At 40.2% G+C, this 13,780-nt stretch overlaps 1 protein-coding gene across 1 annotated transcript; it reads right to left on the reverse strand.

The window, feature by feature from the left end:
• Positions 1 to 314: 314 nt before the first annotated feature.
• serpinh1a (serpin peptidase inhibitor, clade H (heat shock protein 47), member 1a) lies at positions 315 to 6,848 on the reverse strand. Its single transcript, XM_072659093.1, has 5 exons — positions 6,750 to 6,848; positions 4,136 to 4,742; positions 3,104 to 3,202; positions 2,752 to 2,984; positions 315 to 1,661 (listed from the first exon to the last, which is right to left on the reverse strand). The coding sequence occupies exons 2-5, from the start codon at positions 4,710 to 4,712 to the stop codon at positions 1,359 to 1,361; spliced, it is 1,212 nt and encodes a 403-aa protein (XP_072515194.1). The 5' UTR covers positions 4,713 to 4,742; positions 6,750 to 6,848; the 3' UTR covers positions 315 to 1,358.
• Between the last annotated feature and the right edge of the window lie 6,932 nt (positions 6,849 to 13,780).

Raw genomic sequence — 13,780 nt, forward strand, 5'->3', positions numbered from 1 at the left:
AAGGGTTGTGATGGATGTGAGGCTTACCCTGACCAGGAATAATAGGATGTGTAGGATGTAAATAAATGAGAAACCCAATCAGAGAGCTTTTCAGTGGGGCTATTCCTGGTCCAGAGGTTGCTCATACATCCTATTATTCCGAGGCCTACCTGAAATCATCAGGAATTACGCCCAATGACTCCAGGTGGGTCTCTGATCCATCGCAAACCAATGATCCCAGGTAGGCCTCTGAATAATAGGATGTATGGGCAACCCCTGGACCAGAAATAATAGGATGTTTGGGTGTAAATCAATGATACACACAGTCAGAGAGCTTTTCAGTGGTGCTGTTTTTATTGGAAAAAAAAGACAAACCAAAACCAATTGGTTTTCAGTGCGGACTCGAACCATGCCAGACACAAGCGTGGGCTTCAGGCTAGAAAGGAATGTTCTCCGTGTAGCTTTTCCAATAAGTACACTTTACCCAACAGAACACTTGTGCTAAATTCGTAACTTCAAACATTAAAGATATTCTTCGAACCCACACATGTTTCACATGCCAAGTACTTGGCTTGTGGTTTTTGGTAACTCCACACGGCCAAAAAAAAAGAGCAAAAACCCTGAGAGGAATGCTGTTAATGGATGCAAGGCCTTTGGATCATCATACTTAATATAAGCATGCCATTCTTCTTCTAATCTGCCCGTCACACTCATGTAGGTCAACGTTACGACAGTCGGTGTGGTCATTTAACTTTAATGAAGACGTTCAGCTGAGTTGCTTCGCACAGTATACACTCACCTAGTCACTTTATTAGAAACACCCACCCTAACAGGTTCACTAGAATTAGGATACTGTTTGGGGGGTGCACCATTCTGAGCACTGTAACCACCCAGGACGGGGTAGAGGATACACACAGTGTGCTTCCACAGCCTGTAACTGGCTGGCGTTTCTAATAAAGTGGCCAGAAAGTGCGGTATGCGGTGGAGACCGGATAGCGCACCTAAACGGCGGTCCACAGATCGTATGGAATGTGCTCTTGAGGTATCAGGCCAACTATTCACTCTCTCGCTCCTCCGTTAAAGACTTTAGCCAGACATGCTAATGCCGCTAACAGCGAATGGACGAAAGCCACCACTAGAATTATGCAAATGACATGCATGCTAACTGGTGGCCACTTGCTTCCATTCACTGTGAGCCATCTTAGCATGTTTGGTTGAGCAGATTCGTTAATTCAGTCAAATGTGAACAAAGTTCTCTTCCACACATAAACACACACACACACACAATCACACACACACCTAAGCACACACACACACACACACAGTTACACCCAGACAGGCGATTCAATTCAAACACAGGTTTACGTTAAGAGCACGATTTATAACTCGTCCCTCATCTTGTCGCCTTTTGGCCGGACCAGCCGGCCGATGTAGAGGATGGAGTTGGTCTTGTTGTCTTTCACCAGGAAGATGAACGGATGGTCAGCGTAGAACAGCTTGGGGTTCTTCAGCTTGTCGCTGCCGAAGATGCTGAGGTCCGGAGGGTTGCCCTCCGTGTCCCACTCGAGGGCCGAGGCGTGGAAGACATTGGACAGGTAGAGGTCTTTCTTTCCAGAGATGTTGGACAGGTCGGCCTTGGCCTTGTCCACCGCCTCAGTCAGGCCAAGCTGTCCGAGGTGTTTCTAGAGAAGGGAGGTCATGGCTTGTCAGTCAAACGTGAAGGAACTGGACAGTGGCAATCATACAGTGTCAATTATACCAAATTAATTAAGTTTCATAATTAACTATAACTGTAATTATGCTTATGGTTGCAGTTCAGAATGTATCCAGCGGATGCCGACAATTTCTTTACATGTCCAGTAATTTTTTGAATGTAGATCAGCTGCCAAGCGTCTAAACATACTATATATGGACAAAAGTATTGGGACACCTGCTCATTCATTGTTTCTTCTAAAATCAAGGGTATTAAAAAAGAGTTGATCCTGCTTTTGTTGGAGTAACTGTCTCTGCTGTAAAAATCTATTTTTTTTTTTTTATTTCTCGATTTTGGAGAAGCATTGCTGTGGGGATTTGATTGTGTTAGTGAAGTAAGGATGTTGGATGATCACCAGAACACAGCTAGTTCCACTACTCCACAGCTCAATGCTGGGGGGCTTTAAAGTCCTCTAGCCCTCTAGCCAACACCTGGCATTAGACAGCAATGTTTGTTTATCTGCTCCAGAGAGTCCTATTCTATTAGAATGCATTTCTACAGGGAAGGTGAAAGCGCAAATGAACTGAAATAGGCCGTTAACAAATTAAATGTTCTTAGGCTTGAAGCCTGAGTGACTTATACTAACATATTTATTTGGGGTGATTCAGTAATCTTGTTGTGTCTTCATGGCTTATCAACCATTTATGCCAAATTAGGAGACTTTTTGTTAGCATCTGATGGCTGCAACACCAGTCATTTCTTTAGCATCTTTTCATTTTTAGCTACAGTAAGGCGAGGTGTCGCTGGCAGAACTATAAGATGCTTATTTATCATTTGTTTTATTAATTTGCATACAAATGCACATTTAACTGAAGCCAAGTACAGGAAAACACGTCAAAATGTCAGTCTGTAGTGGTTAGCGCTGTGCAACTGCGCTTTAACTGAATTGACTCTACTGAATGACGATAAGCCTTGGGTGCATATTCAGTATATACTATATAAATATATTATAGTATATATTTTTTACATTATATAGCTCACTCCAAAGCATCTTCTCGTGATTAAGTGTAAAATCTTACCTGCAGGTTGTGGCTGACCTCCATGCTGACCTTTGGTAAAGACACTGCAACGGCCTTCTGCTCCAGCTTGCTCAGCCAGGTCTCCACCTGCTTGCGAGTCAGCAGTTTCTCCACTCTCTCCAGAGGCTCGACGTGATAGGTCATGATGAACACCACAGACGACATCTTGTGCGCCAGCGGCATCTCCAGCACAAACAGGCTGTTGGTGGTGTCCTCAAAAAAGCCGTAAATACCTTCGGGAGACAGGAGATCAATTATTCATTAGGGTCCACAGATGTAAACAGATTGCTGCAAAATATTATGGGTATTTTGGGGGTTGGGTGGTTTTTATTTTTATTTTTATTTTTTTTACCTGTGCGGTGCATCATGGGTACTGATACGGTGAATGAGCGATGCACAAGGAAGCCACGGTTGTCGACCATCTTATGATGAAACTGCTCGTCCCAGTGAGCTTTTGAGAGGACATATGAGGACAAATTAAAAATGCAAAATAAATTGGATTTTCAAAGGGTGTGGATTTAACTGAACAACTGGTTTTATCATTAAGGCTAGATCCCACTAACATGATCAGGGTGACTGGAAAAGAATTAGAGCATGAGTTGACTGATAAACATCCATGTGAAGCAGACCACCAGTGGGCTACACTCATAGCTATGTTTAACCTTTAATTAAAGGGGAATATTAACATTTAACAATGTCTTTATTGTTAAGTTATTAAGATGTAAACAAGGTAATGCAACATGGTTTGATGTGAAATAACCCATTTAACAATAAATTCTATACATCTACAGAGTCAGAGAATTGTTCACAGTGATGTTGAATGAAACCAGACGTCTGAATAGTTTAATGCTTTAATGAAGTTAATAAATAAAATGAATATGTTGCCTGATGTCTGAGACACTGTTTTAGGATGGTTTCACATAAGGGTTTTGGCAAAATAAATAAATAAATAAATAAAATAATCAATTCATGGTGGAGGGATACGTGCAATATATATTAAATATTTTTCATTATTTTACAAAATTGAGGTAAATATTTCAGATTTACCTCAATTTTATTATTTTAATGTTTACTGCATTACATAGAAAAACCCAGAAGACACATTAAGGTTTAGTGTTGGCTTTAGAAAATAAAGAAAATATTATATATTTATCTCGACTCTGGTTTCTCTCACCACCACTGTAAAGAATTTATATTTTCAGAGTTTGTAAGGAATAGTTTTTCAATCATTTGTGCTAATGTTGCTAGCAATGAATATAAGTTTGTAGTAAACCAACTAGCATGATGTCATTTTAATTACGCTATCACATATTTAAATTCCCTGTAAGGAACCGTAGAATTTTTGAGGCCTTATTAGAACCCAGTACAGATTAACCCCACTTACGTTTGTAGAACATGGCATTGATGATCATGGCTCCATCGGTCTTCTCTACATCTTTAGTGATCTCTGGCAGCTTGCCGTTGGTGGACTTGGACGCCCAATCGTTGATGGCTTTGACGGCGCTTCGCTTGTCCCTGAAGTTGATTTTTTGGTGCTCGTACTTGTAGTGCTTCTTGCTGTTCTTCACAAAGTTGTCAGCAAAGTTGACCGAGCTGGGGCCGTACAGGCGGTTGCTGATCTTCCAGGTGACGTTGCGTGCCGTGGAGTTGCTGACCTCAGTCAGGAGCTCGGCCAGGCTTGAGTGGAGGTTTTCGTCCTTGACTTTGTTGCCGCTGAGCACCGTCTTCACCTGGGAGGCGGTGTTGGACTTTCCTCCAAGAGCTACCAGGCCCAGAGAGGAGGCCACCACCACCGGGGAGATCAAGATGTTCTCCATGTCTTTCTCCTTGGCCATGTTGTGGTACAGGTCGAAGGCCAGGTTGGTGCTGCTGTCCACTAGGACGGTGGCATGGCTGCTGAGAGCTTTGTCTGCTCTAACAGTGGCTAACAGGCACAGGGCCACTAGGCTCTTCACCAACATGGTTTCAGGGATGATTTTGGAGACGACTGCCTGGAAGAAACACATCGGAAATATCGATTACTAAAAAGAAAAATACTAAGCTACTCTTAACTAAGCGAAGAGTGCAAAAATACATAGAAAATCAAATATAAAATAGCATGAGCCACCAAACTGCAGTGTGGCGGAGCTTGTCTTCATCGCTTGTTACCAGCATGCTGGCAGACTAAATCATCACTTTAGGATTAATAATATAATCATATGTCTCCTCAAGCTCAACCCCATCCTTCTTTTAGAGGCAAGCCCTGAAGTTCTGGCTATTTTTGTACCGCTGCAGCTTGAATTCTTGCCCACTGTGGCTGAAATGAGGCTAGCCCCTTTCAGAATACCCACAGACATGTAATGACAGGCTGCAAGCTAATCTGGAGAGTCCATGCAGGCAGCAAGGAAGACCAAGACCCAGAAAGCTGCCACGTCAGCGCCTGTACAAGTCCAGACACAGGAGCAGACGCGCAGACGTCTTTTGGTCTTTGGGAGTACTGTATCTTCTAAACGGTATACTAAGGAGGATGCTAACAGCATTAAAGCCTGTTGTTTTGGGGATTTTATTGGGATGATTACTAAGATAGTGCTGAAAATGGGGTTCAGAGATCTGAGATCTGAGGACGAGCTAACTATTTAGCACCATCAAGATGTTTGCCAGGTCTTTCTCCTGGGCCATGTTGTGGTACAGGTCGAAGGCCAGGTTGGTGATGCTGTCCACTAAGGCGGTGGGATGGCTGCTGAGAGCCTTGTCTGCTCTAACAGTGATCTAACGGGCCCAGGGCCACCAGGCTTTTCATCCACATGGTTTCAGGGATGATTAAGAGCATTTATAGAAGGTTCTTTTATCGGTTTAACAAAAATGACAAAAATCGGAGGAAGCTTCAACCATTTAAGCGTCATCATTAAGAACCAAATGGTTCCTTGAGTTGTCATTGTGCAATGTAGAAGCATTGTCTTTACTAAAGAACCCTAAAGAACCCTAAAGAACCTCTAAAGAACCCCTTAAGTCAATTTTTCCCGACCTGAATAACTTTACCAGCTGAGTCTGAGCCTAGTCTCAGACTAAAATGCAACACTAATGGTGGTTCACCTTCTAGTCTAGACTTGAACTCAATCTGGGTCTGGGAAACTGGCCATCCGTCATTCCACGGCCTGAGAGTACCGCCTCTATATACGGATGGTACATAGACCATTTTGGTCCACAGATAACTCTTCCTGAGATTTCATTGGAGAGACTTGAGGCTGTGATGGTCAGAACTGAGGTGCAATCAGCACTGCCACAGTGGCAGGAAATCCAGCCTGCGGTTTTTGGCGGGGCTTTGTGCTTTTCTAGGCAGACCAGGGGTAAGTGCATCCCACTCATAGTTTAGGGAAAGATGGATTACATACAGACGACTGGGGCTGATGGCTGATGATGGCGTCTCACCTAAAGAGGCCTAAAGAAGATGGACTTGGATGTAGAAATGACTACATTGCATTAACATTGTTGTTGGTGTTGTTGCAGCATGCATGGACAGCCACCGGCTATATCTTTGGGTGGGGCCTTGATTTTTTTGTTTAACCCCAGCTCAGCCCGTCCAGAAGGCTGCAGTTGAACACCATACACTTCTCATTGTACTCTGCATGTTCTTTTAACATGGTTCATTTAAGGTGCATGCGTGAACAGACACATCCTGTTGCTTGGGTGGGACCGTTAAGAGTCCAAGCCTATGTGCTCAAGAGCAATGGTTCTGGTTTTCCCCTGCTCTGTTCAAAACTGCTGTGTTTGACCACTGGATTGACCCGAACACTGAATACTTAGCAAGTTCTAATGTTCTCCAAGACTTCTCCCAGCTATAAACATATTCCCAAAAGTCTCTACTCATGCCATAAAGCCATCAAATTGATCCATATTTGAACTATTCAGTGTCTTCTTCCCCACATGCACAACATATTCCTGCAAGCTGCAGAAGCACTGCTGCATTACTCATGCCTGATCATTGCTCACATGAGAGAAGAGCTCTAACCTCTGCTTACCTTGTAGGAGTCTCTCAGCTTCGTGCCGTTTCTCTTGCCGGACTTGTCGACCCTCACAGAGCCAAATCTGTGTGGGGCACTTTATAGCACTGAAAGGAAGCTTCTGGAAGTTGGGAAAGACCTATTAAAATGAGGAGCTCTGGTTGCACTCTCTTACAGCAGACAGAGACCTCCCCCTGATCTCCAGTTACTGCCACCACCACTGTGGGAAACTGGTCCACTCCTCCAGGTCCTAAAGCCATGAGAAACTGACCCGTCCTCTGGGTATGGAGTCTAGAACCTCATATCGCATTACATAATTCCGTTTTAAAGCATAAAGGGGTTCTTGATGGGTTCTTTAGCAAACACAGCGAGAACTTTTGGATGCTTAAATGGTTCTTTCACTGGTTTCATAAGGGGTTCTTTTTGTAGATGGTTCTGTATGGCACCTTGTGAAACATCCAAACTGGGTTCCACTATCGTTACCAGCCAAATAACCCCTATAACCTTTTTGTAGCAATGGTTGAACATTTTTGGCTAATAGAGAAGAACCCTCTAACCATGCAAAGAACCAGGCATTAGTTCTATGAGTTGTTACAGTTCAATCCACCCATGTTACCATTGTCTTTACTAAAGAACCCTTGAGGAACCCACTTTTTTCCAAGATTGCAGACAATATTTGCACAATATTTTAATTTCTGTGGTGAGTCATGGCTAAAAAGTCCATTCAGTCTAGGTCTAAGCTTAGTCTCAGTCTGGGAACTGGCCCTAAACACTAATGCATTGACTTGCTTCCATTTAAATGTGCACATAATTAATAAAATATCACATAAATACACTTATTTATTGGATTTATTTGAAATTATGTAAACATGTGCATGATTTTGTTGCTGTTTTAATGCTTTTCTCAAAGTGCAATTGCAAAAAATAACGGACTGACTTTCACAACAGTTGTAATTCTGCATTTGGGATCTAAACAGGCTCTTGTTAGACATTAATTTCTGCCTTTTGGAGTGAGTACATTCAATTGTACGTGTGTAAATGGAGGGGAACTACTGGATTCACGCCCTACCATCACAGGAATGTGTGTGTGTGTGTGTGTGTGTGTGTGTGTGTGTGTGTGTGTGTGTGTGTGTGTGTTGTGTGCAGGATTAAATTCTTCCCTCTCCTCCCCCACTCCACCCTCCTTTCTTCCACACTGCCACGTCTGTAGTGGGCCGGCCTGGAGCCTCTATAGTAGTAGTGGAGGGATGCAGGGATCCACCATGGGGGACGTGTTAAACCCCCCGTCCTGTCCCATCCTGACTCTATGTACTCACCCCTTCTCTAACAGACAGCTTTTGCTGCTCTTTCCTGTAGAACATGTTCTTGGTGCCCCTATTTTTAACACATATATTTTAACATTATAGATTCCAGATTATATAAAAATAATATATTTACCTATATTCATATACGGACATACAGGCAATGCTTAGTTGATCAAACTACAGTATCCAGTGAGGTTCTGAACAGCTTTAGGGTTAGGCTAAGATAAAGACCAGTGTTAGCATTAGCCTCAGTGGGCTAAAATAACATTCTGGGCTCAGGTTGAGTTTAGCTAACACAGCTGTCCTCTAAATAAATATTGACATCAAGCCTCTGCAAAGCATAACAGAGCATCCAAACAGTCTTACCCTTTATCTCCATTATTCTGTTAGCTTTATGCTAGTAATGCTCAAATTGTAAATGTGCTTTAAAGGTTTTTAATTACTATATTAGCTTCATGCTAATACCTCAGATGTTTCGTCTGCTTTAAAGATTTTCAGTTACTATATTAGCTTTATGCTATTACCTCAGATTTATATGTGTTTTAAAGGTTTTTAATTAGCTAGCATCTTAGCTTCATGCTATTACCTCAGATTTTCTGTCTGATTTAAAGGTATTTAATTACTATATTAGCTTTATGCTATTACCTCAGATTTTATGTGTTTTAAAGGTTTTTAATTAGCATGTTAGCTTCATGCTATTACCTCAGATTTTATGTGTTTTAAAGGTTTTTAATTACTATATTAGCTTCATGCTATTACCTCAGATTTTTTAATCTGCTTTAAAGCTATTTAATTACTATATTAGCTTCATGCTATTACCTCAGATTTTATATGTGTTCTAAAGGTTTTTAATTAGCATGTTAGCTTCATGCTATTACCTCAGATTTTATGTGTTTTAAAGGTTTTTAATAACTATATTAGCTTCATGCTATTACCTCAGATGTTTCGTCTGCTTTAAAGATTTTCAGTTACTATATTAGCTTTATGCTATTACCTCAGATTTATATGTGCTTTAAATGTTTTTAATTAGCTAGCATCTTAGCTTCATGATATTACCTCAGATTTTTCGTCTGCTTTAACGCTATTTAATTACTATATTAGCTTTATGCTATTACCTCAGCTTTTATATGTGTTTTAAAGGTTTTTAATTACTATATTAGCTTCATGCTATTACCTCAGATGTTTCGTCTGCTTTAAAGGTTTTTAATTACTATATTAGCTTCATGCTATTACCTCAGATGTTTCGTCTGCTTTAAAGGTTTTTAATTACTATATTAGCTTTATGCTATTACCTCAGATTTTATATGTGCTTTTAATGTTTTTAATTAGCATGTTAGCTTCATGCTATTACCTCAGATTTTATATGTGTTTTAAATGTTTTTAAATAGCATGTTAGCTTCATGCTATTACCTCAGATTTTTTGTCTGCTTTAAAGATTTTTGCTATTACCTCAGCTTTTATATGTGCTTTAAAGGCTTTAAATTGCCATATTAGCTTCATGCTATTATCTCAGAATTTCTGTATATCTAAAGAAAAAAGTACCTGCTTACAAACTTTTAACATCGACTTCCACTGAACGTTTTGTAGATACAAGGTTTTTATCATTTCCATCTGTTTCTCAAGCAGTTTCAGTGTCATAGCTCCAGGCATCAGCCTTTTCAGAAGCAGGCTACAATGGTTAGCTTTCTGCAGGGGAGAAGGGCAGGGGCAACAAAAGGATAGTGTTCACAACACAGAGATCTGTGTCATCTCTGGTCAAAACTGGGTCAGGTTTTGGACAGGACGGGAAAACTGGCCTACATTAAACCATGAGGTGGAACCTTTCCGGGTCATTTGGTGAAGGCTGCTAAAAACACAGCGTTCCTCCACAGTCGGAGAACAGGAACCCGGCTCGGTTCGGTGGTTTTGTTGTCTTGGCGTGAAGCTAGCAAGCAGCGTTTCTGCTTGTTGCGGCTCAAAGTTACACAAGTGATCTGATTTCTCTCATTTTTACTCAAATTCACGACTGCAGATTAACCATAAAGGCTAAAAGTCAAAGGGAGGGAGTTAACGCACCACCCAGCACACATACTGTCCCAGTTCCTCAGGCCTTAACGGCCATGCCTATGAATAGCCCTCTGTTGTAGGAATTATGAGCGAAGTACAGGCCCAAATTGAGTTATTACCCACTCCAGTTAGTGTACTTTTTCATCCAGAGCCACAATTCCTTCATTTCTGCAGAATGAATGAAGACAAGCCCAGTGTCGACTGTTCAGACTTGTGTCAATATTAATATATTTATATATTTCCTGCCATTCTCAAACAATGCACACATGGGCTGGTCTACAGGGGGTTGGTATGTGGACATGTGAGAGCCCGGATGCTCATTCATTAGCTCATATCCTCCGTCCTCTATCCTCTCGCTCACCAACAACATCCATAAATAAAACATAGATCCTGGGAAAGAGCATAGAACATCTGTTTTTCACCTCCCATCCAGAAAGCTCCATGAAATGGAGCATTGCCAGACGCCTACACTCAGACCTAAAGACAGCCGTGATCAGCCCTACATATTTTGTCATTATCTCAAGCATCTCCAATTCAAATGCAGCTGAAGCTCCAGCTGCAGTCAGATGCTCTCGCTCAAAACGTATTAGAGTGATGAAAGTCATGAAAGAACGTGTAGCTACTGCTCTGCTCTGCAGGCCAGACTTGCAGCAACGTGTCCTGCTTTGGATCGTAGTTGTTGTTCATCAAAAGATGCCGTTTTTTGTTTAGTCTACCGATGTAGACCAAATACGTGATAGCAGCTGAAGAATCTGCATTGCCCTCACACCAGTATATGACAGTATAGAAAGTATAGAAGTCAATCCTTGCAGCATTATATGCATGAACATTTAGGGTGGGGATGTCCCGATGGGCTCCAGTGGCATATTTGAAAGGTTTGGGCTATTTTCAGCTTGATCCAGCTCAGGTTCTTTGTTTTTACCGCTGTGCTCAGAATGCTTTCTGAAGTACTCCATGAAGGGGTTTTACTCCCAGCCAGCAGAAGTGAGGAGCGTTCTTAGAAGGTAACAGAGCAGTTTAGGTTGTGTTTTTACTTGGATACTTTGGTTCTCTTGGTCTGGACCAGGCCAAGAAAATGAGACAGTGTTGGATTTTAGTCCTGGTTTGCTTTGCGTTCATACTGACACATTTGCAACCGAACCAAAAGAGGAAAAAGGTGACATATAGCAGAAATCTGCAAGTAGGGGTCTTATTAAATCATGTAGTCTTGATATCAGTATTAAAATAGAAATCTTTTATAATTTATAACGATGATATAATAATTTCTAATTATTTTAAGATGATTTCCTGATATTTTGATTTTTTTTCCTGATATTTTGAGATGATTTCCTGATATTTTGATTTTTTTTCTTGATATTTTGAGATGATTTCCTGATATTTTTTATTTGTTTCCTGATATTTTGAGATGATTTCTTGATATTTTGAGATGATTTCCTGATATTTTGAGATAATATCTTGATATTTTGAGATTATCTTCTGATATTTTGAGATGATTTCCTGATATTTTGAGATTATCTTCTGATATTTTGAGATTTTTCATTAATTTTCCCTCACAGAAACGATCCGTTTGTACCAGCAGGAGTACCTACACAGAGAGGGGGGCTCTCTATTGACTGATGACAGGGTTGTAGGTTCGATTCCCAAGCTCAGCAAGCTCGGCAAGCGCTGTTGGGCCCTTGAGCAAGGCCCTTCACTCTCTTTCTGCTCCCTGGGCGCCGCAGCCAATTGAATTTTATCACTACCAGCTCTACCCACCATCTCAGAACGGAGCAGTTGTCCACTTAACTCTCTCTCTCTCTCTCCCAGAGAAGGACGGCACGTAGCCCAGAGAAGGAGGAGGGAGGAGGAAGAAGGAGGAACCGTCTCCCTGCTACTGGAATGCTGTGCCTCCACATGATGTAAGACTTCACGTCTCTTACTCTTTCTGGTGATGAAACCCTGCAAGACTTTTACATTCACCTAACGGTAGATGTGGAGCTCATGTGGAAGGGACTTGAAGATTGAAGGGACTCTGAGACTTCCTTTCTGTCCCATATTGTAAAGCAGTAACAAAGAGGCCCTACTGTCTAAATGCTAAAAAAACCCTTAAAGCAGTAAAACAGAAATGCTGGTCAGACACTGTTGTCATTTTGTGAAGCAAAAAAAAGATCCAGCACATCACAGACACAGTGTTGGTGTACAGACTTTACTGGTTCTGTAGATTTTTTAGGTAAATCAATTTCTTCACTAAAAAGAAATAAAAAATGACAAGGGAGACCTCTGGTGGTCAAAAGGGAAAGTTCTCTGTAGGCCTTACATAACATTCTTTGGCAGCATTGAGACCAAGACCAGGCCAAAAAGTAAGGGTGCACCCTTCCCTAATTCTTGTAGTCATTATGTTTTCAGATGATTTCTTGATATTATGAGGTGATTTCTTGATTATTGAGATTTCCTGATATATTAAGATGATTTCTTGATATCTTAAAATGATTTCCTTATATTTCCTGATATTCTGAGATAATTTCTCATTATTTTTAGATGACTTTGTGATATTTTAGATGATTTCCTGATAGTTTGAAAGGATTGTCTGATATTTTGAGATTATTTCTTGAAATTTGAGATTTTTTTATATTTTTTAAATGATTTCCTTATATTTGTAGATAATTTCCTGATATTGTAAAATGATTTCTCATTATTGTGAAATATTTTTGTGATATTTTTAAATTATTTCCTGATATTTTGAACAGATTTCTTGATATTTTGAAATTTCTTTATATTTTAAAAATGTTTTCCTTATATTTTTAGATGATTTCTTGATATTGTAAAATGATTTCCCATTATTTTGAGATAAGTTTGTGATATTTTTGGATGATTTCCTGATATTAGGAAAGGATTTACTGATATTTTGAGTTGATTTCCTGATATTCTGAAATAATTTTTAATTATTTTTAGATGATTTTGTGATATTTTAAGATGATATTTTGATATTTTTAGATGGTTTCCTGATAGTTTGAGAGGATTGTCTGATAGTTTTTATTATTAAAAAATATATATATTTTTATATATACATAAATATTATGTTTGATATTTTTAAAATGTTTTTCTTATATTTTTGGATGATTTCCTGATATTGTAAAATGATTTCTAATTATTTTGAGATAATTTTGTGACAATGTTAATGTTATTGTGAAATAATTTCCTGATATTTTAAGATGATTTCCAGATATTGTAAATTTTCTTGATATTTTGAGATGTTTTCCTGATATTTTGAGATGATTTTCCAATATTCTGAGGTGATTCTCATTACTTTGAGATTACTTTTGAGATGCTTTATGCTTTTAAAATGAAAAAATAAATCTGTGAGATTTTGTGAGATTAGTCCTGTTCTAGGTTCTGCCACTAGATGGCGTTAGTAAAAAGCAAGCTGGCCTTAATGTTCAGTAGTCCTGGAGGGCCAGAGTCCAGCCCAGTGAGATGTTTCCATGTCTCGAACACCCCGGGTTCACCTCGTGTGTTTGAGAAAGCAGTTCATTCCGTGTTATTTCTGTCGCACGTTATTAACCGAATTACTCTCCAGGTTCTCGGGTGCACCAGTTCAGAACGTTCAACACAGCTCAGGCTCATGTCTTTCTGGGCCTCTCAGAAGTAGGGGCTGACGGTGTTTACACCCTCAAATCTGAGCACTGTCATTAACTTCCACTGTTGTACTGGAACCAGGCT

The sequence above is a fragment of the Salminus brasiliensis genome, chromosome 16 (assembly GCF_030463535.1).
Source record: "Salminus brasiliensis chromosome 16, fSalBra1.hap2, whole genome shotgun sequence".
In the NCBI taxonomy this organism is placed as follows: domain Eukaryota; kingdom Metazoa; phylum Chordata; class Actinopteri; order Characiformes; family Bryconidae; genus Salminus; species Salminus brasiliensis.